Source organism: Rhea americana, unplaced genomic scaffold, assembly GCF_003343005.1.
Source record: "Rhea americana isolate MKP2758 unplaced genomic scaffold, rheAme1 scaffold_28, whole genome shotgun sequence".
Taxonomy (NCBI): domain Eukaryota; kingdom Metazoa; phylum Chordata; class Aves; order Rheiformes; family Rheidae; genus Rhea; species Rhea americana.
Window position 1 is genome coordinate 3,414,965 of NW_028186401.1, and position 25,644 is coordinate 3,440,608.

Genomic DNA, 25,644 nt, shown 5'->3' on the forward strand with positions numbered 1-25,644 from the left:
TCAGCTTCAATCCTAACTGAAATGTCATTCTAAAGAACAAGGTGATTGTATAGACCTAGATAGATATGTCAGATATGGGAGATAGATGAAAATACACGCACAAATATGTGATTATTATACAAACTCTTTAATGGAAATTTGTATTACTAGGTATTAATTCAATACTTTTGCCTCAGTCTGTTGGAGGAGGTTTCATATGTATCATCTCCCTGAGATACTAGTGAACTCAAACATCTCATAATGCAAAACAAAAACCAAAAAAACTCCAAAAAACACTACACACTATCACCAACAAAAAACTGCCACCACCTCAAAGTCTTACAAAAGTCAGTGAAGCTCCAGCAGAACCTCATTCAATTGCAGGACTAGAACCAATTTCAGTGCATCTGTCACCGTCCTTTACCAACAGCACTCTGCTCAGTTGCAAGACTAATAAAACTGTGCAATCACAGGTCATTTAGGCAAGATATAAAACGAAGACCTTGGTGATTTTAGATCCAACAGTACGTTTTGTATATTATTAAGTTTCAGCCATTAAATAAAACTAAAAGCTTAATTACAAAATCTCACTGCAGTGTCGATAGCTGAGGCATGCTGCCACTTCCCTTCTAATGCTGACTGCGTAAATCAKTTGCTGAATTACAACTCAGACAGCGACGCTTTGATCGAGCCCCCACACCGACTTAAGCAGAGTTGCTTTACTGCCGTAGCCTCAGCAGAGGGAACTTTCATTACAGTGACACAACGCAGCACCAAGACAAACCGAGCTAGCTAGTCAGAAATTACTTAGCCTCGGAGGTATGGAAAACGATTGCTGGGAACATACAGCACATATAAAAGTTCAGAGGGTGTTTATAAAACAATTAGGAATATTTCTGCATTTCAACAGCATTTTCAGTGGTTCTGCAGCATCAGCTGTCAAAGCAGTTTCCATATAAGTCCATGCCCTATTTTATCAGGTCTCTGTAGCCTGGTCTTTTGCCTAAGATACAGGCTAGAAAGAGAAGTCATTAACAGGTTCCCCTCACTTGCTCAGCATGGTAGAGGTGATGGACAGTAACCAAGAGCCCCCATTCCAAATGATCAGGTTTTAACAACACTTTTTATTTTTTCCACAATGTTTCACATCATCATTAGACCAAGTTCTGTTAGACATAATCCATTACATCATTGACACCTTTTCTGCTGGACTTCATGCTGTGCATGAGAAACATTAAAAGGACAGAAGTCAATTTCTAAAATAAAACTCAAACAAGTGGAAGCTAGATTTTTTTTGTGTTACTTTTAAGGATTTGGATGGTAAAAATGCCAGTTATAGAACTGAGCAATTTAATTCACAGCATTATAAAACAATGACCAAGATACAAACAGAAACCAGACAGATATATCTAGAGGGGAAAAAAGAGCTCTTGCAACTAATATTTAGACTATAGTTCTACCTAGAAGAGAACAGCAATATCACGGCCTTGGAGAAAGGACCACTTGATTTCAGCTGATTAATGTGTTGCTATTTCAAAGGGCCTAATAACTACAGGCTAAAGCTCTGGAGGTTTGGAAGTCGTTTCATCTGAAAATCATTGAAGAGGGGTCCAACTGTTCCTGTCAAGAAGCATGGAGTTTGAACAACCATGAGAGTGGCCTTTTTGACAGCAGTACAAAAGATGAGAGAAGGCAGTCTCAACCGAAAGTAAAAACAAACCCTTAGAAACACGTTTCAAATCTGGYTTTTCTACCCCTCTGGTTCCAATTTAGAATCTGACTATTAAGAACAGATTTTAGGCGGGTGTCTACTCAAGTATGCCCATAAAACATTTGTCACCAGCAACCCCACAGTCACGGGATGGAACAAGTTTTTAAAGGCTTAGAAATCTAGCATTAGATAGGGTATTCTGCAATTTTTCTAGAAAAATGATTATAACTTTTTAACTGTAATAAAGAAAAAAGGACTCTGTCCTGACCATTCTCCTGACCATTCTCAGAGAAATATAAAATGCTGAGTGTTGTGTGACAGAATAATTCTTGTGAAACAACAGTGATGGGAGAAGCAAAGAGGCATACGTTCCATCAGATGGAAAAAATAAAAGTGAAAAATGATGAAATGCATGCAAGGAACCTAGGGTAAGATGCGAGACTCTCAGTCCATGTAGGCTCCCATGATAACGAAATGCCTCATCAGTGGAGCGGTGAAAAAAATTACTTGCAACTCCAAGTTTCAAAACCGCACAGTTCGACTGARCTCCAGAGAGCTGTCAAAAGTTTTCCTTGCCATATATAAACACAGTATATGCAATACATAAAATTGAGAGAAAAGCTTGAGCTAACGTAACTGTGAGCATCCAAGTTATCTGTTTTGGATTAAGCCAAAATACTGATTTTGACTTGAGACACAATGACACGCTCCTCTCCCTTTGCAGGGGAGGGGAATGATGTTTTTCTAACCTGTCTCTTGGTTGCATAGTCTGCTCAGTGCCCTGTACACGCAAATGCAATCTGTGAAAGAGGAGAAATTTCTGCAGCTGGATACTCAAGGACAAACTCTCTAGCATTCTTTTTAAGATTCTCTCCCTCTGCCCCCACCCCCCAAAAAAAAATAAACAGGATATTAGCCAATAAAGTAAGAAACTGGTTCCCCAAAAGGGCACTTGAATCCCTTGGAGGCAAGTAAGCCTGCTGACAGCAAACTACTTCTGACAGATACTTATTCCTGCACTCAGAAAGGGAGAGTAGAAGAGTAGAAAGGAGAGTGAATATGTGCACACGCAGAGAGTGGGAAACTTGTATGCACATGTATGCGTGTGTGTGTATAAATATATATAAAAATACATAAAAATATATAAATATAAAAATAAAAAGCTTCACCTYCAAGGTTTTCCACAATCTGGACATCCCACCTGCTCAAAACCAGTCTGTCCATGTGCACAGAGTTCACTGGACTGTGCCGTGGGACCTGGACACATCCCCTCCCAAATCAAGCAACACAGATGCACTAACCCAACCACGGGTCCATGCTAACAGAAGTTACAGCATGCCACGTGGGTTCAGCCTCACATTAACACGGAAACGYGGCTGTTGAACTTGGACAGGCTCATGCATTTGGCTAGAGAAATCATTAAGAAGTAAGTCGGTAACGGCCACAAATTTCTCAGTAGTATGCCCACATTCAGGGCATGGCAAATACAGGTTGATGTGCTCTCATCGCATATACTTCCCTGCTGATCCCCTCCAGATTTATATTTTAGAGCAGAACTTCTTGCAAAGGTGCACCCCAGCATCATTCTTCCCGCTACTCCCCTTTCTGCCCCTGTGCCACACTCGGTCAAGAGTGCTCCTCTACCGCTTCACAGCCAGYGAGCTGGAGCTACGAGCACAGTCACAACCTCCTTGCAGTGCAATGACAAAGAACAGGGCAGGAAGAGAAATTAAGCTTAAACTGACACTGCCAGAAGAAACTTACTTGCTCTAGATTCAACTTGCTTTTTATGTCCTCAGCAAAAGAACGCAGAGCATCTCAACAGTTCTCCAGAGCGTATGCGCTGTTGAACAGGGACGACCAAACTCAGAAACAACCTGGTGGAATGGAGCTCTTTAAATATTTCTGTCATATTACGAACTATCGCTGCATTGCTCCACACATCTCATCAGTGTACAAACTGCTGATTTGCAGAGTGTACCACRTGCAAAAAAACTTAGCTGCCCTGCACAAGCTCTCCGTTACAAGAGCAAACCCAATGGGCGTCTGTAAAAAAGCAAAGCAAAAAATTGTGCCCAGAAAGTGCCCAGGCTGTTTTAGACTCACAGAACCGAGGATTATAAATAAAGGGTATGTTCACAGGGCACAGTGCATTACCATGTAGATCTACCCGATTTCGTTCTGGAAAAGCTGCCTTGGGTACCAGAAACAAGGTGGYTGTGTTTGCTCACTGCCATCACCCGCGTGGCAGGGCTGCAAAGCCCCAGCCTCCTGCCAGGCACGCACCGCTCCATCCCCCGAAACCAAACAGCAGCACTCCCCGAACAAAAGGGGCATAAAACCACCAAGGGACCAAGAACAACAAAAATCACTTAAGAACACTCACACAAAAATTGATACTGTTCAACTCAATGGGTGTTAGGGTCTTTTTTTTTTTTTTTTTTTTTTTTTTAAATCACTGTCTGCTTTAGACTCTGCGAGGAGGGAGGTCTCATTTTCTTTGCTGCTAGGAAATAGAAACTCATTTGTGTTTTAAATGAAAACTGTGATTCATGTGTAATCACAAGATGCCTAAGGAAAGTGCTCTGTTCTGCAAAACTCCCAGCAAAATCAGAAGAGTTGACATTATTGCGGTCTGTTCCCCACCGCCCTCTCGGGATACTGCTGTTAGTAACTTAATCAGGRAAGGTTGTGATGCTACAATTTTAAGACTACCTGACTGCAAATGCTTCTAAAACATCCAYATGAGGTTCCTGAATTACTTTTATATCATTAAAAGGTTCAGCGGATTTATTCGCAATCCATAATAACACCTAGTATCAGAAATAGAACTAAGAAAAAAAAAATCAAACCAATTAGTAATTGTGGGTTTTCCCTTATTTTGATTGTTTTGGTTATGTCAATGAGATTAGTCAACCCAGGAAATTACAAACAAGGTCCTCAGAGATCTTCACTTAACAATTAGTCAGGGAAGAGCCACCAAGTTCAAGTTTCTTTCACCAAAGGGGGAACAAGCCAAAAAATTTCCTTTCGCTTTATATTGTAGCTAAATTAGATTGTCATCTTGATTTCTACTGTTCTGGTTTGTTAATCAGCGGGGTCATTGTTTTGAGATTACTTTCATACAGAAAGTTATGATCTGTTTTCAGTGAAGAGAGGCACTGCATGAAAGTCTGATCTTACAGTAAGTAATTCTTTCAAAAAGTGTCAGAAAATATATTTGTGCTGTGCAAAAGAATGCAAAAATATAGGTTAATTTTATTTATTCTGGATAAGGCGAACGGCTTAAAAGGGGTCATGAAAAAAATTATCAGTAGCTGAGCTGATAAATGTCCACTTCGGAGACACACTTGTTAACATTGTGAGAAACATTAGCAGCGAGAGTCAGATGGTGTCATAACTGTACAGTAAGTGGAAAAAATATTCAGTGGAAATGTTCTTTAACTTTGGCCTGTCAACACTGGGTTAACACTGGTAGCAAACGAGAGGCTTAAACTATATGTTTAAACTAATTTAATGACTTCCTCATGTTCATCGTGCGTATTAGATCTGAATGAGTAAAGGAGAAAGGGCTCTCTAATAAAGCAAGTATATTTAATTAAACTTAATTCAGTGTACACTGGCAGGAGCATCACACATAAGSTTATTTCACTGACCATCTTCATATCTATAGCATGAAAAAATTCAAGTTGCAATAGACCCACRTAAGTGAGAAATAGGTACCTGCACACAATAATGCTTTAGAATTCACTAGTAGCTTTTTCTGAAACGTTTCAGGACTGAAATGGAGCAGAGAAAGCAAGGCTTTTATTTTTTTAAAAATAATAAAATGGGAAGAAAAAAGAAAAAAAAAGACAAGAAAAATCCCAGCAAACTCAGCTCACCAAAAAAAACAAACAAAAAAAATCTAAAAACCACCCTAAAACACCACCGTAGGATGACATCCTTTCTGGCAAAGGCTTTCAGATGTTTCTCTTCCCGTGCTCGGTGGACACCAGGGCCTCCCAACCACAGCCCCCGGCCGCAGCGCCGTGCGGGAGCCCGAGCCTCCAACCAGGCAGGAGCACAGCGACAGCGGCGATCGAGCCCCCCAGGCCTCCCCGCTGCCAGCACGCGCGCTGCAGACTCACGGAGGAGCGCGATTACAGCTCGCGAGCAGTTTTTAGCAGGTTCATAATTTGCATTGTGACAAAATTGCCGCGTTACAGAACAAACACACAAAGATGACTGGGACACTCGTAATTATACCCTAAATACATGGCTAATATGAGCTAGCAACAACAGCAGCAAAGCAGCAGAACACGCACGCACCAAATTTTAACTACTGACAGCATGACTATGTAATAATCTTTTTTTTTTCAGTAACAGACCTATAGTATCTTGCTTTCCAAAGTGCAGAATAATCTGAAAAGGAAAAATAATAATAATTAAAAAAAAAAGTTGCAAGACCCTCTTGCAATTTAAGGCAGCTGCTTAGGTACAACTAAAGCCAGAAGATTGTTTATTTTAATAAAGCTATTATATGTGCAGCTCCAAATTAGGAATGGCAGGAGACTAGGGGATGCCTAAACCATCACCACCTGCTTGTCCTGAAAAATCAATTAAAGTCACACTATCACAGCAATCCCTTCTTCGCTAATAAAAGTTATACAGCTTTAACGTGCGACTTCAGGTGCTTTGTGGGAATGTGCCTCAAATGTAAAGCCTCAATCTCACATTACTTCTATACTAAACAGCTATGAACTAACCACTGTAAAACTTGCCTTTTGGGGGTTAGAGAAGGTGTTAAGGGAAAAGAGATTCTGAACTGCTGTTTTGATGCAGTGGATTGAACTAATATTCAGTAAATTCTAACAATCCAGCCAAGAACATTATACGGAGTTTTAAATAAGAGAAAACTGAAGTCTTGTATGACACATGCCTGTTCAACATATTCTGTGCTGCAGAACAGATCCAACTTTACAAGTTGAAAGCAAGGGCAGTAGAGACATCCCAAGTGTTTTAGTAATTAAACGAATATGCATAATGAACCATATGCCCAAAGGGCCTGTTCTTCAAGTGGGCCAGATTTTTGTTTGAATTTTTAATTTTTATATACAGATGAAACATTTCATGTAATACAGCAACAGCGCAAAGGAACATGCTATGCAGGAAAGGAAGGAGGAACTACCCATGTGAGAACGAACCGAATGCACTTGATGAATTCTGCTCCTCAATTTCCAATTCAGAGCCAAAAGGGCTTTTAAAAAAAGTGGGACGGAGGGGAGGRAAAAAAAAAAACCCTGATTTTCTCCTTTGAGCAGCTGTACTGGTCATCTGCTCGGAGTCTATAAAAGATGCATTAAATACATATATTATATAGGTCATATTTACATAGGTGTTAGATGGATTACATGTACCAACAAATTAAAATAATACAYGGCTACCAAAAATACAGATGACATTAAGTTAAAACCTTCTGATCCTCCAGGAAAAAACTCCAGGATGGTGATCTGCTCAGTAGGACCTGTGGTGTGAAACAGGACATCCTCTTACCCATCTGCAAAACAGGAACGGGCATTTTAAAAAAGATGGGTCAAATTCCATCCCTGTCACAATAATGTAACCCTACCATGAGCATTTGTATGAGCAAGGCATCAATGTCTTGATGTAGAAATATTAATTGTTCCGAATCCTCTTGCAGGTTGAGCTGTATTTCTCCTTCCTCAGTAACACTCACTCTTTTTCAGCCCTAGCTCTTGGAGCGCTTTCCAATGCAAGGGAAGCGTCCTTTGCAAATATGAATCATTGTAACAGGTTAGTCCTTAAAAACCAGCAACAAAACTATTTGGGGCTTCTAGCTAGTTTTCAAATATCTGGATTGCAGAAGGTACTTTTCCACAGGTTTAATCCAYTAGACAAATTCATATTTTGCTTTTTGCAAAACCAGAGACAGGGTCAGGTCCTCTGTCAGTACTGACACGCAGGTTAAGCAGCAGAAAATCTTTCCTGCCTGAGCTTTGCCACATGATTTGGTTCTGCGAACCAAGGGAAATCAAATCCTTAATAGACTTAAGTGAAGGAAATAAATTTTTGGATAAATAGCAAAGAGCAAGCTGGCATTCTGGAGTTGCACAGCCAGGTGAGGAGCAGGGTTACAACAGCAATGCAGCTCGTGCATGCACCCACTTGGTGCCGCAGAGCCGCACTGTGGAGGTACCAGCCGTGCTACGCGGAAGGCAGCCAACAATCTGCCTCAGAGCTCAAGAGGTGAGTTTTCATCACACTTAGTCAATTCAACTTTTCCTGGGACTTCGGGAGTCCCCATCTCCACAAACTGAAACGGAACGAACACAAAAATCCGTCCTGCCCCCAGACTTGGGGGCATTTAGACGCTGAAATAACTAAGCTGCAAACAACAGCGTTCGTTGCTCTCAGCCCTAATTCAAGGTTCCTGCTTTTGACACCGCCTGGTTTACGTGATCTAGTGGTCTCCGTGGAAAGACAGATAAACTTCAACGGCTGTCAGAAGACAAAAATTGACAAGGAGCGTCACCTTTCCCGACTGTTTAAATCCGTTAAGGAAGTGTTGGAGCAATTAGAGAGGGAGCCTAATCTTTGCGGAGTGCATTAACACTCTCCGACCTCCCAGACAGTAGATCAGACCTCAGACACATAATGCTTCCCCAAGGCTTTTTAACCAGAGCATTTGATCTCCTAGTTGCTCCGTATGTGTTACTATAGGTATTGGTGTGTAAGACAGTATTCACCACGAATTAAAAGGACCTCCATTTAAAAAAATTGGACCACCAATTTAAAAAAAATTAAAATTAAGTTGTCTGATAATAATTTAAAAATGCTTCATTTCTTAACCCCTATGGAGGGACTTGAGGGAATGGGAATTAGACAGGTCTAGTTTATTAAATTGAAATATATCATTGCAAATAATTTTCCCAATTGTGTACAAGAAGAAAGTATCTGGGGAAGTTGTCTTAACTGCTAGAACAAGTCATCATCTAATTCCTGATGGGCATGTTCTGTTTGGAAAAAAAAAAAAAAAAAAGGCTAATATCACTGAATCAATTATGCATTCTCCATTTAATATTCTAAACATTTTAAGAAAATTTGCTTAGTGCATTTTTTAATGGAATTAGACCTCCATGCTACCCTGTTCTGACAGAGGCCACATCTGAACATCCCTCATACGGACAATGCATAGTGGGTCTGTAAGACCAGCTAACCGGATTCCCATCCCTCGCTAAATAAGAGGTGCTGCAGTCTCACTAACCTGTCTTTTTCTTTTTTCCTCCATGCAATCTATCTGAGGCACAGTGCTAGCTGATAATGCTTTGTGTTAATGCATTAACGCTTTGTATCACCTGCAAGATTTTGTTTCACTTTCCTAGACCCACCAACAGCAGCTTTTGTGAAGTATTTTTTGCTGCTGCTTGACTGTGCACCCCAACGATTGTCAAACCGAGTGCATCAAAAACGACAAAAAGGTCGCATATACCTAGTATATTTAAAAAACAAACCAGCCTTCAAAGTCAAAGTGTAATGCAGTTATTTCTAATCTGAACAAACAATAGAATACGTCTAACGAAAGCTGACAATTGGCTTCGATAAAAAGCTCTGCGGTTACTATATTCCATTAAAAGACGAAAGCTGAAGGGAAACACAGCAGACAGCAACTTCTCCCCAAAAGCGAGGCAGGAGGTTCTGCCGCTGAACCAGGAGTGCAGATAAAGGTTGTTTTAGTGCAGATTTCTGCTCACATGGCACTCACCTGTCAGTAAACATTCTTTCTGGGAGTATGGTTAAGGCTAAAATAAATCTGCAGATTAGACTAAGAAACACTTCACGTTTTACAAATTTAATTAGCATTTATAAAGATCACGGCACTGCCTTTAAAATAAAACAGAGAAGCCCCTGAAACCAAGTTAAGCCCAACTAGAACGCGCATGTCACAATTAAGATTAATCTATTACAATTTGATGAAGCGGTAGAGGAAAATACCAAAACTCAGGGATATTCCTGGTACTAATGTAATCCTTCACCGTGGCATTACTCAAGTCTATTCCTAATTAATACTACAAAGTTCTTGGAGTTTTTTGGTTTGGTTTGGTTTTTTTGGTCAGAGATTTCTGGACCTTGCCGCTACCCCACTCTTGCAGCTTCATTTCCCCACTAGTGCTTAAAAAAATAAAATAAAATAAAAAAGATAGACTAGAATTGCTGTTGGATTTGATATACTGATTCAGAATATTTTTACTAATGCAACCCTTAAACAACCTGCTGTTCAAAACCTTAGGACTTCCAGGTTGCTTAAGTTTAACCTCTAAGACACATCACAAGCAAAACTGAAAGAGAAGAAAACAGGCTTTTTAAAAACACATTGGCTACGTAGCTTCTATACCAGTCCTCTTACTTCATGTCTCGGAAAGGATCGAACTCTATTTCTCACTTAAAAAAAATAAAAATAAAAGAATGGTTTAAGAGAAACCCCTTAAGGTGCATCTGTCTCCAGCATAAAATCGGAACGTTGCATTACCTTCAAATACGAAATTTCTTCCAGTTGTCAAGATTTCTGGAACTAGTGTGAGATTAGTGCTGAAAGAACGGGTGAATTAAATTAAAAATAAAATAGTTCAAGCAAGAAAACCTGCCAGGAAATAAATAAATAAATAAATCTGACAAAAGCATCAGTGCCAGGAATTTACTCATTCGTGAGTGTGCGTCGCCACCTACAGGGTACTGGTCCTCCTCTAAAAATCAGCTACTAGTATCGAAACAGGATTTGCTCCAAAATGAGGATGGCGATTTTTAACTCGTGTTCAATAACACAGTTCTGCTGAAGTTAAGGGAGCTGCACGGACCTACACCATCTACAGACATAGCTCGACATATTGCCTTATTTTAGGGGAATGAAAATGGCAGATGTATTTCCAAGAAACACACTATTCTGAAGCTTACATTGGTGTTAGAGGATTCCCCCCCCCCTTTTTTTTTAAATGAAGAAACACAAATAAAATAACAGCAGGATTACTCCACCAATGACAGGAGAGGTAACAGTCAGGATCTACGATCTTTCTGTAAAATGAAGTGCTTTAAAGTACTTTTTAAGAGGTGCCAGGTCAAATTAATGTAAAAAATGAGATAAAACCAAGCAGATCTGGACTGAAAGAAAAATCAATATACCTGAGGTTTAGTAAAAAATACCGAAAAAAATAGAAAAAGCTACACTAAAAGTTAAAAAAAAAAAAAGAAAAAAAAAGTTTTATTTTTAATGACAATTACACTTTCTTATACATACCTTTCTTATAATAAATATCAGGGGTTTCTTACATTCTTTTTCCCTGGTTCTGATATCAAAAACAGTCGATGTTTCCGTGCAAGTCTGCATACCTTTTTTTCCTATATGGTTGGCAAAACACCAGTACAACTGCCTGCCGCGCTATGGAAGGTCTACACACAAGCATTTCAAATTGCGGTACCGCTCATAGTGACGGTGCAAGCGGCTTCTCTCTCACACACACTCATATTTAATATGAGTCACACACAGATGCCGCACTGATTAAACTTAGAATACTAATTCCATCTTTGTTTATGCAATTCCAAATCCTTGAACACAGCAAACTTTCAGGGAAGGCAACAGGCGAATTGGGAAAATAAATGTCACTGGCTCACGATATGGAAAGTCATCTCATTAGGACCAGACGAGTTAGCAAATGGGATTCTTGTTTTTTTTTTTTTTTTTTTTTTTTTTTTTTTTTTTTTTTTTTTTTTTCCAACATACCAGTCAATTGATAGGAATTATAAATTCCTACTTTTTCACAAATTCAAAAGGTACTAAAAACAATTTATTTGAATTCCTCTAAGGAATCTGAAAAATCAAAAGCACAGTAACCAAAAGAAAAAAACTACTTTCAGACAGTGTGCACTTCAGCCTTTCCAGACTTTTTGTAGCAAATTCCTAACATCAGAGTGTAAATTTGTACAATGACAGTAAGAACCGTAAGCTAAATTCACCTTTGGCATAAGTGAGTTTTGCAATTCCTTTGAGAGCAGCCCCTGCTTTCACGGAGAGTGAATTTGATCCTTTATGAAACAGCTGAAATCGAAGGACGAAAAACATGCTTACATGCTATCAGTGGTTAGATTCGAGTAAGAGAACACATATCTGCTAATACGTGGTTAGAAACAGGAGTTCAGCAATGTCGAATATACAAAGAAAACAAGCAACAGGCAAGAGTACAATTTTATCCTGCTGGACAGAGCAAAATTAAATCCAATGTATGCAAAAATAAATAGAAAACGTACAAGACAGTTTAAAATCAGCAATGATCTTTTCAAAACTTCTGAAGACACTGGATGTTTATAAGTGTGTGCATATTTATATTAAAAAAATACATACACATACACACACATATATATAAAGGCTTCATAAATCAAGCAGCTAAAGTACACTACAATACAGCACAACTCCAGCCAGACCACAAAGAGGGTTCTCCCTTCATAAACATCAGATCAGGCAGCTAAAATTATTACCAAAGCTCTCTTGTAACTGTCACCTGTGGTGGGTATAATTACAGGCTACTGCCGCAAGCACGCCCACGTCGTACGGCAATAAAAGGACCTAGAGCTTGCCAAGCCCAGGCAGACAATGGAGAGCACACACCACCTGAGGAGAGCCCCAAAAGATCAGCCAGGGAGACTAATAAAAATGACAGCCTAGAAACAAATGACAAAGCTCCCGCCACCAAAAAAAAAAAAAAAAAAAAAAAAGCAATATCAAATTAGCTGGAAGTGCAAGCGCTGAGCAGAGTTCTCCAACGGGTCACAACTCGAGCGGAAAGCCGGGCAGAACTGCTTTCGGGTGCACGTAGTTCGGGTTTGGGCTATAAAGAGCTCCTTCACATTTTTTTTTTTTTTTTTTGGGGGGGGGGTTAGACAAAATGTTTGCACATCTAGGGCTGCCCTTTGCAGGCTATCATTAGATAGCCAAACAGGTGAAAACTATGCGTTACTCACTTGGTTCCAGAGGTAGGCACGTATTTGTACGTTAACACAGGTATGCTCTATGGATACATCTACCCCATAACAGAGCTGACCTTTTTTTTCCCCCATTGCCTTCGTTTTTCTTTGGAGGCCTGCATATGTATTCCTGATGACCGGCTGCACAGACGCTTATCCGCAGGCAAAACTGGGCCCTCACCTGAATGTTTTGACTATGCAAATAAGCCCTGTTTTGAACGTATTAAACGCTTTATCGTCAGGTTGAAACAAAGTAATGCAATGACAGACACACACACACGCAGGGATCTGCATTTCTCTCGTCACTGCTGTCACGCACAAACACGAGCGCAGCGCAGACCCACAGCGATGATTTAGGATGCAGCTCCACACCCTCAAAAGTGAGGAGCTTGTTATATAAGAAGAAATGTCCCGYTAAGCCCCACAAGAAATGAGTACTACCCCTCAGACGCATTTTTTTTTTTTTGAAGGTTTCACCAGTAAAAATCAAATCCTTGCACTCCCAAACTAGAGCCATAGGGCTTTTTAAAGCTAAAAAGAGCATTTGTGGCAGTCTCAGCTAAGCTCCATCTCACCCTCACTCCAAAGCTTCAAACTTTGTTTTTTAAATCTTGTTTATAGTGTTGTCAAGCTCCTAAGTGGTTATTTCCCTATTAACTTTGTCCTTGTTTGTTCTTGCATTTTTGAAAGAGCTGGAAATACCATGTGTTTACTTTGCTGCGTGTCCCTCAGCATCATCGATATCACTGTTGCTATTCCAGGAATTTTAACGGCTGCAGCAAAGCAAAGCCTGGGATCTCAAGTTTAAATCACATATTCCTCTCAACCACAGAAGAACAATACTAGAAATTTTTAAAATTGTTGCAAGAAGGGTAAAACCCTTTCCAAGGAGGGTAAAATCGTCTCTTTTAATTGCGTCAAGCAGCCTGCTTCTCATCCGAGCAGTACGTGCATGCGTCAGGCAACGTGCTCCGAACGGCTTTCTGTGCAGAAACGCTGAATTTTCACAGGCGCTGCCGTGAGCAACGTGGAGGAAGCACGATGCAAACGTTTCCTCCGTCATTAGGAAAATGCTTTTACTGAGCTATAATAGTTTGAAATAAAAACATACCTCTGATCCAGCCTTTTCACTGCAGTTCAAGGCAATCATTTTAAAGATGTGCCTTTGCTGGGGATACACAGAGGAAAAGGGGGGGGGAGGGAGAAAATGGTGGTGGAGGGGGGGAGGGTTAAAGAATTAATTAGTAGACCCAAATTCTTGAAACATCGTCTTTCACTACTCCTTCAGGGCTAGACTCTAGTCTTAAATGTGAACAAATTTTTGTATCACAGGGTGTTATTTCACAGCTTCCCTATTTAGATAAAATCTGCATTCATCCCATTGCCTACTGCTTCTTTAAAACTGTAGCAAAACACAAACTGCAAATGGGGTGAGAAAAGCCCTTAGGAAAGGCTCTACAGTACAGCAGAAGTAAAGACCATCTCTTTTGCATTAATACTTTTTAAGTTTTTTCTTTTTCCAAGTTCCCTATTCAGTGTTTGAAGAATACTCATTCTTCTCTCTAGGATTACATCTGTTCATTTTATTTAGCTTTTTAATGTGGAGACATTTTAATCCATCATTGCTTTAATGCTGTTCCCAAATACTTTGGAAACAATGTTTTATATTTTGTCTTTAGCTATGAGGAAGAAAAGAAGAAAAAGACTAYACCCTTCTCAACAGTTACACATGTAGTCAAATGGCAAGGTGGTTTGTGCTTTGCATCAGGCAGCTTCTGGTTCAAAATTAGCAGACAATTCATGTGGAAAATGAGAGAGAGCCTGGAGAAGTTCACGTGGAAGAGCATCTTCCTTTCTCACTCTATAGMAAAGCAAGTTATCATCATCTACTGGTCATTAATGAGTAGGGTTTTAGTCAAAATTATCCTCTATCCTCTCCTGGGATGGCCAGCATGTCCAAGCATCCTAAGACAGCCCATAAAGAGGTCTGCTCTACCTCGACTCTAACCCAAGTTGTTGAGATTTCAGAGCAGTTATCGGTCTCATTTCTCCAAAGATTGCTCATCTACCCTGTTAAACCTGTTGCCCCAACATTTCCCATATTGTTCAAAAATTCTTCAAAAATGGAAGTGAAAATATTGAGTCATTTTGTTTTGTCAAATGACACACTTGTGTTAAACTGGGAGCTTTATTCACATGTTCTTGTCATGTCTTGTATTGCATTATGCTTAATGTGAACAGGATTGGAACATTTCATATTTTGCTTGGGAAGTCTAAGCATGCAGGAGATGCCTGTCCACGTGCAGAATGGAAGACCTCAGCCCAAGTAAACTCCAGAAGGCTTAGATTTTGAGTTAATAAACATCTTTCCTCGGGGGAAAAATATTTCCCTCTTACTGATAGGCAATTAACAATTTTAGCGGACACTCAACAAGCTAGTGGCCTTTTGCCTGTAGGTCGTTAGTATAAATAAAGCTGAGATCAACAGGGATTAAAAATTGTTCATGCCTAATAAGATGTTTGCTGTCTCCTCTGCGAGATGAGTTTAATTGGGCTCAGATCCAGCCCCCGTACCACAAGCTTAAGTGTTAGTGTGCTAAACGGCAGACTCAGCATAGATGCCAAGAAGTTCACGGGCTGCAGAGTCTAAACCATCTATCTCTGTTAGGACTGAAGCAAATTAGCAGAGTACTGTGCACATGCACACGCATATTTGGCCTTCCCACTCTTCAGTTGGCAGAATGAAATTCATTCGCTAGAAATGCACAAGCGCTGCCTGTCGTCAAAGCTATACACCTCAGTGATGAGAAAATCAACGAGGAACACATTAAGAATGCAATACTTGGCTGCATACAGGACCGCAGAAAACTCGTGATTCCTCGGGCAATTCAGTTCCCAGAGCCCAAAAGGCCAGTGGCAAAAGAATTCAGCCAGCCCCCAGACTCAGCTCCTTCTGGACTTGCAGAGCTTCGAGCTCCTACCTGGCAAAGCAACCAGAACTCAGCTCCACCTCAAAAAGCTTCAGAGTTGAAGTTTGGGTTTCCTGCAGCCCCCAGCWGCTGACCCTTAGCCATGAAGGCCAGGGCTTCCCTGATCTTACATCAGCCGCCTTTTTGGGAAGCCTCGAGAGTCTCAAAGTGATACCACGCCTGTCGTTTCCCCAGCTGCCCACCACTACAAACCTAGAGCGGGTTTGACCAGAACCTCCAGTTCCAACCCCGTTATGTTGCACCACCACACATTCCTTCCTTTCCTCCCCATACTGACCCCGCACGAAAGACTTATCACTCTGCAATGTCACTGCAAAATAAATACTGCCTGTGCATGCTGCATTCGCCGTCTCACCCAGGCTGCCAGCTAGGTCTGAGCCTGAAAAATAGCTCCCACCTGTACCCACCTTGGCAGCAGCCCTGATGAACAGAGGCCTAAACCTGATGTAGCRGGACACGCTGCCAGTAAAAATGAAATGTGCTGGCACGGGTTAGTGTGCAGGGACCCTGAAGCAAATCAGTGGCAAGCCCTGCCAGTCACGATAAAGCTGCTGGGGGGGTTGGGTTTCCATAGTTCACCTGGTCTTGTCAATGCCTCTTGCATCTATCAGGAAAACTTTCAAAAAAAAAAATATATATATACACACACACACACACACACACAGAGTAGTAAAAGTTCCAGTCAATATATGCTTTTAACTTGTACCAGATTATAGTTTTTTAATGCAATTATTGTAATTTCATTAAATTACATAATTGCCATTAATGCTTAGAAAACTGTCAATAGAAGGTGTAATTATGTCACAGAAAATCACAAGCACAATGYGCAATGATGCATAATTCCTTATAAAAATCATTCTGTGACCAAAATTAACTTCTGAAATATTTTTTTTAAATATCTTTTGTACAGTAAGAACAATTCATTTCTTACTACGGATTTAACTTCCATGACCAATTTTGAGAGAGAGGGAGCAAAGCAGGTAGGAAGTGAGCGTACGAGGGAGGAAAGAGTAGGAAATTAATTTAAAATTGCATCTGAAAGATGAGAATATGAGTTTTCTTATGCATGAGCAGAAAAAACAAACAGCTTATAATCACACAGGTACACAAAACGACTTATAAGCAGACATTTCCTAAGGCATATTTCAGTATGCAACTCCAGCTTTTTGGACACCAGTAATGCAGCGTGGAAGCGATGCGTCAACGGAGAAAGGTGCGACAAGAAGGCGGCGTAACGAGTAGCAGGAAATCAAGGCTAAAACCAGGACACTCACCCTGGAAACCGGGAACAAATCGYCAAGGATAGCACACGGACCACCAGGCACACGAGCAGCACCACAAAATGGCCATACCTTAACAAAAAGCCCTTTCTAAGAGCTGTTTCAGTTAAAACACAACTTACTGGGAGTACGGACATAACTATATGAAAATGAAATATTCAGAGCGGATTGCTAATAGAGTGTTTTGGTATTAAAATTATCTCAAAAGAAAAAGAAAAAGAAAACCTACCTAAAATGAGGACACACAGACAAATCCTTCTAGGATTTCTCCCTGTACATGGACACTATTAGCTCTACAGGCAACTCTTTCCATATGTGTACTGATATTCTGAGTTACGCGCAGCATGTGGTGCCTATGTTGGCACCACAGCCAACAAGAAGTTTATGCTATAAAGAAGTCAAAAACCTATGCATGACTTAAATTCAAAAAAAAATGGTGTGTCAGAGGGATGAAAGTGTAACATACAACTCGTATTGAGCCCCTTGTGCACAGTGCGAATTTCTCCTAAAGCGGTATTTTGATTTGCACTTCACCTCCCATTCAACCTTCTTTCCAAAACCCCCAAGCTCGATTAAATCCTAATTTCACGTCTACCTAAGTAGGCCTAATCTATGTCCTTACTGCCTGCACGAATGATTCGGGTTAAGTCATCGGACTAAACGCTGCAGAATGCAGATGCAAAGTAAGATCTYGTTTTAAAGTGCAAAAGAATTCTACTCACATGTTCTTGGATGGTCTCCTCTCACCATAACAGACTAATACAGAAACTGAGCTGGGGATGATGTATCTTAAAAATCAAAACACGTGATGACAGCATTTTYCCCATTCTCCTGCATCCTGCCCACGCTATCCTCCTGTTTCCCCTCTCTTTCTCTTGGGCACCCAGAAGCAGCAGCACATGCCCTTGTCATACGCCCTACCTGTCAGCATTAATGGGGAGGGAGGTGCGCTGTAATGCAGACTAGACCAGGAAGGTGCAAGATGCTGCAGCTCCTGCCTATTGCAATGCTCTGATAATCGCTTATTTTCTTTTGTCTGGCCATTTATAGTYGGTTGCTTAAGAAAACAAGGTTTGTGTGATTCCACTACCTGCCTTCCTCCTCCCTCTCCGTCCCTCCCTCCGTTCCCCCTTTGCAGGAGGGGCATAGGCTACCTGCATGCGACGGGAGGTCATCAGGAACACTCTGGAATTACTGCCACGAGAATAGGTGAAAAACGTAGAATACAACCACGCTTCACTGCTGCAAGCAGCCCAAGGCACAACTTCGGGAAGGGAAGGTTTTGGGACCACGTATTTAGCATACTATCCCTGAACGCTTGTGGTTTCAAGTACCCAGCTAGCTGAAAAACGTTCGAGGAGCTTGGCACATTTTGCCCTCCTCTCAGGTTTTCAGCATCAAATACAAGTGGGTGTTAGTGAGGATAAATATGGCACCAGGCTAAGCTGATTCAAAGCTGGGGATGGAAGGTACACAGAAGCTGCTTGCTGACGAACGACAGCTTTACAAATGCGCTACTTTAATTCACCTTTTCTTTAACCTGTTAAGAGTGGATAACATGCACAGGTTTGGGCGTTATTTTGTTGTATCTATCACGCTGCTTGCATATTTTCAGAAGGATGAACGCACAGTGAGAGATACAGAATTAGCTCTTCATYACATGTGCCAGAGCTGACTTGTTTCCATGTGAAAAATCAAGACTTAGATTTTGATGCGTAGAGGAAACCACTTCTTATCTGCACTCATATATTCATGTATTTCTCTTCCTTTCCCGCTACACACTTTCTGTTAGGAAACCAGTAGCGTTACAGAATACAGTAAAGATGTTAATGATCTACAACCTATAGCCGCCTACCTTTGTGCTCACCATCTGTTTTACCAGGAATCAATTACTTTTTCTGTGGACCCACCTTCCCATCCTCTTATATTTCTGTCTCATTATCACTTACAAACATTGCTAAACTTTTCCATAGTCTAGAAAACTGCCATAACTTCACAAGTACTTCGGTCCCTACTCCAGCAAACCTTCTAGGTATGTGCTTAGATTCTTGCTGAGCAACAACAGCGGGACGTAGCCACCGRGACCGCACGTCCTTTCCACCTCTAGCACCCGTGACCATGCCGTTCCTCTTCACGGCCACATCTGCAAGGTACCTGTCATCCTCCTCTCTTACGTGTGACACATGGAGAGGGGTTTCAGACCATCACTACTGCAAACGTGCACGCAGGCACAGCAGCTCCACCTCCTCTGAGGAACCCATCACCTTAAGGCGAGGGCTAAGTTTATTTAGGTTTTCTTCCTCTTGGCACTTTCAGTATATTTGGATGTATCCTATGGAAAGGTCTATCAATTAGCATCTCTGCTCTTCAGTGGAGAAGATACTTAAGGCACTAGTTACCAGCTCTTGAACCACTAGCTTTGAATATGATTTAGATAAGCTTCGAACAAAAGCAAAAAAACAAAACACATAGAAAACACCCTTTCTTCCTTTCTACTCTTACTTGCCAGTCATCCCTCTAAACTGCAGGGCAAAAGACAGCTTCTCTGTCCTTGCTCTGAGCTTCATTCAACCAGGGATGGCTCACTTTACTCATCTGTAGCAAACCCACCGTGAAGTGCTTTCCTCAAAAGAACCTTAAAGCATCTTACAATTCACAAACAGTAAAAGGGTTAGAAATCTTGGAGAGGTAGCTGTTATTTTGCTTAATAAACACTCAACTTGAACCCCCCCCCCGTCAATGCAGGACAACCACAAAACAATTTTGCAACCTTTAATGGCATGCCAAACATTTCAAGCATGAAGAAAATGTCACACCGCAGAATAAAAAGCAGGCAAAACCTTTTTGTGCTYGAGTGGATTATGAGAAAACTGCAAATGGGGTGTTTACTACCAAGAGGAAAAAGGAGAGAGCTGAGAAGTGGGGCAGGCAGGTGGAGAACTGGGCTTTTTGTTCCCAGAACACAGCAGAACTCGCTGACCAGCCTTTTTCCTTTACTACTACTACTACTTTCTTTTTTTCTCCCCATCCCCTTAAACAACGTATTATTACATCAGGAGAAGAGATTTGCAACAGGCAGCATCAGCCGACCCCGCTCGCGCGCGGGAGGGACGCGCGGGCGGCACGGTCTGCGGGAGCAGCGGGAGTCGACAAAGTGCAGTAAAACGCCCAAGAAAACGGGCGCAGACCCGCTCGGGCACAGGAAGCCCCCGCCAAGAGGCTGCTCCCAGCGGCCCCGCTCCCCTGCCCGCCCGGCAAAGCGCGCAGCCCAGCTCGGACGCGGCGCGCCGTACCGCGGCGAGCGACACGTGGCTCCCAGCYGGTGGGAGGACGGCGCTGCCACACTCGCGTCCTCCCACCGCTCAGTCTCACGCGACAGAGAAGAAATCCACTTACCACAAACGCCACCACGCTCTTTACCGTGGACTCCCAGAGAAAGCAGCTCCGAAGGAACTGTATTGTATTCCATATTGCCATGGTGATTTTTTTCACACGATCAACATTTCTTGATAAGATCTGATAAATATTGAGTGGGAGGAGGGGAGGAGAAGAGGAGTTTAATCAAATACTCTAACATCCTACTACTGCTTCAGAAACAGGGATAATTTTAAGCTACAAATGCATGCAAGGGCATACATTACAAATAACGCTTCTATTTCAGAGATATTCTCCAGCTCTTGTCTGCTTTCTGATTACACCCAAACCTTTCAGAACCATTTTCCTTATCCCTCAGAAAAAANAAAAAAAAAAAAAAAAAAAAAAAAAAAAAAAAAAAACAAAAAAAACAGGTAAATCTGATGCCAAAACTACATAAAACAGTAACAGAAACCCACGTTTATTCTCCTTCAATTTTTACAATACAGCAATGTCTCAGGAAAACAGGCAGATAGAATTTAATCCAAAAACAAAACCTTTTCTCTACCTGTTTTGGATTAGTCTATGGAAATAAATACAACCTTTATTTGAAAAAAGGATAATGGCCATTGTTCTAAAATGCTACAGACTTTTTGGCAACTAATTTAGGCCTGTTTTCTTCCTTGTAGAAGGGAGGAATCTTGCTCTTGTTTTGTTTTAGGTTCTGCGAACYGTGCAACATCTATGAGTATCATTTTCCCCACCCTGAAGCATGAAGCAGAACTACTGATGCAAATTAGATCAGAAAACAATTTCATGTTAACRAGTGTTTAAACATATACAGAAAACAAAGAATTTACATGTGTTCAATTGTTTCTATGCATAAGCAGGTTTTGTTCCTAGAGCCACCCTAAACCAACTAAAATCTTCCTAAAGCAAACGTGAGCACTCAGTCCAAAGACAAACYTTACCTTTTTAGAGAATTTGCGGTTCTCTTCCATGAAACGCTTCTCTCGTGGTTTGAATGTTCTAATGCTTGCTTTTACCTTAAAATAATAATTTAAAAAATGTACTTTTAGCTTTACCCTTTCAAGCTTTGCATCACCACCGCTGTTTGAGAGCTTCAGCATCTTTCACGCTTTTGAACCTCTAAATGATTTGCGACGAGTTGCTAGGTGTACGTAACGCCACCCCCCGCAACCCTGGCACARATCTAATTCTCCGCCGGTGACCGGTGCCTGATCTGATGGCTTGAAGAGCAGCGACCGTCCAGTACAAGCGGCCCCTGCTTAACCCCGGCCGAGGCCCTTACTGCATGGGTCCATCGCACCAGGTACCTGACATCCTCTTCCCTCAACCCATGGGAGCGTGGAGAAACCTGCAGGGGTCGAACGGGGTCAGGCTGACCTCCCCTAAGAGTCATTCAGGAACGGACCTAAAGAAAGCAGTGGGACCTCTTAAAGGGTAATTGAAATAAATTTTTATAATCCCATACTTTCACTATAGGTGGAAGAATGGCTTGGTGGCTGGAGCACCAGCCTACAGGCAAGAGGACCGGTATCCGCCTGGGGCTCTGGAGGAAGCTTCTTCGTGGTTACGGATTTGCTGGCGGTGTCCCCCCAGGCAGTCCCTCTGTGCTGGGATGCTGTAGCTCCTCATGGACATGGAGTGGCTGCAGCCCTCTGAGACTGCTCTGCAAGTCCAGCAGCACCAGGCCGGCTCCTCCAAGCACAGGGGGACGCGACTGCCCCCTCGAGCCCTCCCAACTGCCCCGCTAAAGCCATCCCTGCCCACCACTGCCGGAAGCAGGAAGTCCCCAGCTTCACCGTACCACCGAGCCAGCATGAGCGGAGCTGCGTTACAGCCCGTGATGGCCTCAATAAACAGGATTTAACTCGCTAAAGGACTGTGGGGCATAAACAATTGCGACTGACTCAGCCACCTAAAAACTAAGCGCGCTGTGTGCACGCCCCATTAATTTTCCTGTCAACACCCTGCAAGGAGAACATCATGGGTCAGCTTTTTGGGGAGGAAGTAGGTGTTAAGAGTAATGTATAACAATCTAAAYGTTAACTCCTCTTTTGGCTGTTCCACGTGAAGCCCTTGTGGACGATAATTCACGCCACCTTCCTAAGACCTCCGTGGTCACCGCCAGTCCCGAGCTGCCTTCGCGCCGTCTCACCCACCCGACGGACCGTTGCCCCACCAAAAGCACCACCCTCCACAGCCSGGTGCTTTTAGGTCAGGACCTTTCCCGTTCGGACCCCGTGCTTACAGGATCAGCACCCCCAGCCCTTGCAGGCGCAGGCRTTCTCGATTTCCTACACAAAGAATAAGCAGAAAAAGAGAAAACATTTCTACTTACAGGATTAAATAGGACATCCAGCTCCAAGTAAATTACTCCTTTTGAAGCACATTCCAAGTCTTTATTCTTCAGCGCATAACAACTTTGTTTACCGTTTCTAATCTATAGTGGGGAAATGGATAAAAAAAGGTATCAGTATTTTCCCTGCTGTAATTCACAATATAATTTAAAAAGACACTAAAAACAAATAAGTAAATAAATCTAGAACATACATGCACACAAAAAAAAAAACTTTCCAAACCCTGATAATATGCTCAAAGCTTGAAATATAAAATTACCGTTGGATTAGAGACCTATAAAATTGCAGATTAAATCTCTTATGGTCCAACTTTAATTTACAGACCTTGTACTTTATAGTAGAGCAGCGCAAGCAATAACCAGTTTGAAAATTCTGCCCTGGAAGCCAGTGAGTTGATGGGAAGTAATCAGCTGCTGTTATTACAGGTTTAAAATGGATTTTTTCTTCCAAAGTTTAGGAAAAGAGCCACAGCAGCAACTTACCTATTGCACACTCCAATATATGAACCCATGTCTTAATGTTTAGTTTATTGAAAGGTTGTCAAATTATTACCCAGGAAACAAACAGAATCCAGAGAAATTAATCAGCTTAATTACAGTGAGTGTTAATGTAACAAATGTTCAAAATAAACTAATTCATGTTAAAAAAAATAATAAAAATCCCCCTGTCCAGTCTCCCCCCTGCCCCCATATTTCAATGCTGTTTCCATGCTCTAATCTGCTGGTTGGCCCTATCACACCGAACATCTATTAAAAAAATAAATAAATAAACAAACCTTCCCTCACCATTTTGTAAACTATTTGGCTCAAATCAAAAGCATTCTCTCTTCAGAAAGTGATGGCAAAAATGTATTTATTATACACAGTAGGATATGTATTGATTAAACATTTGGCTTTTTAGGAAGCAGACCAGTTAATTCTAAACAGCGGTAACATAAAAACCTGCAGCTTACCAAAAAGCTACATTCAGGGACTGTAACGATCAAAGATTAAAGATAACAGAGGAAATTTGGGGGCATGAAATTGCAACCATATTTAAAGCGGCTATTGCTGCTGTGGCATTTAGAAGAGGCGCACATATAAACCACGGTAGAAAGGAATAAGGAGGGGAAAAAAAAGCGTAATAGGAACCAAGGGATTTCACATGACAAGGGAAAGGTCACTTTCCTTCCCAATGTTGCTCCACCCTTTCTGTACCAAATATCTCGCCAAGGGTAGATGGCCTTCCTGGCCAATGGTTAAAAGGGAAGAGGGYCCTCATAGAGCCCAAGTTTGCATACTCAGTGGTGTCCAGACAGGAACTCCAGCTTTTGTTAATGTTCTCATCCAAAGCTTTGCTTAACAGGATGCTCAGGGTTATGCAATCATATGCAAGATTTCTTCCCCTCAAATAATAATAATAAAAAAAGACACGGCACTAAACTGATCCTGAACCACCTCTGCTTCCACTACAGTAGAGATGAGRACAAGAGGGTTCCCAGCTGGGCGTAAAGGACACTCAGCTCCCAGGAAAGCAGCAGGCAGAAATCTGCTTTGTAAACCRCCAGCCTCAAATAATCTGCAGCCCCAAAACAGAAGAGCTACCCAGGAGGCTGGCCCCAAGCAACAGAAATCAGAAATTCCTCATGCCAGCTGCCAAGTCAAGCAAGATCTGCCTATCATAAAGGATTCTGCTATTCAACAGTTTGAAGGGGTATTTTTAAAGGGGTATTATTGTTTTTGTTATTTTAAGACTGAACTGGGCAAAATGTGCCATAGGGCAAATCTAGGTTTACAGTCAGCTTTATCTGGCACCTTCAATTTTGATTGACTTTTCAAGTAAAAGATGCGCAATTATATATAACTCAGCCCAAGACTAAACATTCAACTTCAGCAGGGGAGGAGGGAGGAAGAGAAACACAGAGAAAGGAGCATTTGGCTATAAAATGGCTTTTCTCCATTGTCTTTTCATTTGGATAAGAAACCCTAAAAAAAAAAAAGTCAAACAAAAAAATCTCACTACAATTTTGGCAACATGCTAACCCAGCACATTTCAGCAAAAGCCGTGGGGTAATTCTACCATACGTGACTGCAGGGAGATTATATCAGGGGCATGTCTCAACTGTGCCAAGAAGAAAACATCCAACATAGCTTTTAATACACTACRTTTTCAGCGTACGTTTTTCTTGGTAGTCACTTTTTCTCCACTTCAGAGTTCAGATTCTGTTCAGTGTTTTCCCCTCTCCAGCGATGGCCATTCATACTAATTTTAATTTTGGATCTATTCCTTTTTTTCCCTCTCTGGATATTTTTCCCTAATCTCTGCTGTTCACAAATACTGCTTGAATGCTCTATGCAGCAATGGAAAAGGTGAACAGATGTTGTAGGCTGGACTGGGGTCCTAGTCTGAACCTAAACATTGAACGAAATCTAATCTTTCTGCCACTTAAACGCCTTTTGCTAGCTACCTGATCTCACATAGATTTCCCTCAACGAACATTCCTGATGGCAGTGTCAAAAACATGTTATTTTTGTCATATATACGTCATGAACGTTTACATATATATTTACATGAAATGCAAAGGAAAGGAATGGTCTACCACRCCAAGGAAATACATGATTTGAGGAAAATGTTAAATTCTTTGTGGACAAAGCATCCWGGCCTGCATAGGCAACGTCTAGCAGAGCTTTAACTTGCGTTACTGTCTCTTGGTGGAAAGGATATGGTCAGGTATGCAGGACCGCAGTGCAGTCAAGGCTCAAAGTGCACTGAGTTCCTTTCAAAAGAATGAATATATTTGCTAAACTCTTTTCACAGATGTCCCCAGTAAAACAAATGTGACTAAACACAGTATTGATGTAGCCAGCCAATGCTAAATCTATTAAGCAACAACCTTCTGACCGCTTGGGAATTTTAATGAAATTGCAAAAGCTGAGATTGATATGACACAAAAC

The 25,644-nt window shown here is 41.5% G+C and overlaps 1 protein-coding gene across 1 annotated transcript in view; it reads right to left on the bottom strand.

The window, feature by feature from the left end:
• MCTP2 (multiple C2 and transmembrane domain containing 2) overlaps window positions 1-25,644 on the bottom strand; it is a 106,413-nt gene that overhangs the window by 25,880 nt on the left and 54,889 nt on the right. The window contains exons 14-16 of the mRNA XM_085308634.1: window positions 22,693-22,794; window positions 21,299-21,373; window positions 20,370-20,489 (exon numbers count right to left, since the gene is read on the bottom strand). Of these exons, the coding sequence (XP_085164760.1) occupies window positions 20,370-20,489; window positions 21,299-21,373; window positions 22,693-22,794 (297 nt within the window). The remainder of the gene's footprint in view (window positions 1-20,369; window positions 20,490-21,298; window positions 21,374-22,692; window positions 22,795-25,644) is intronic.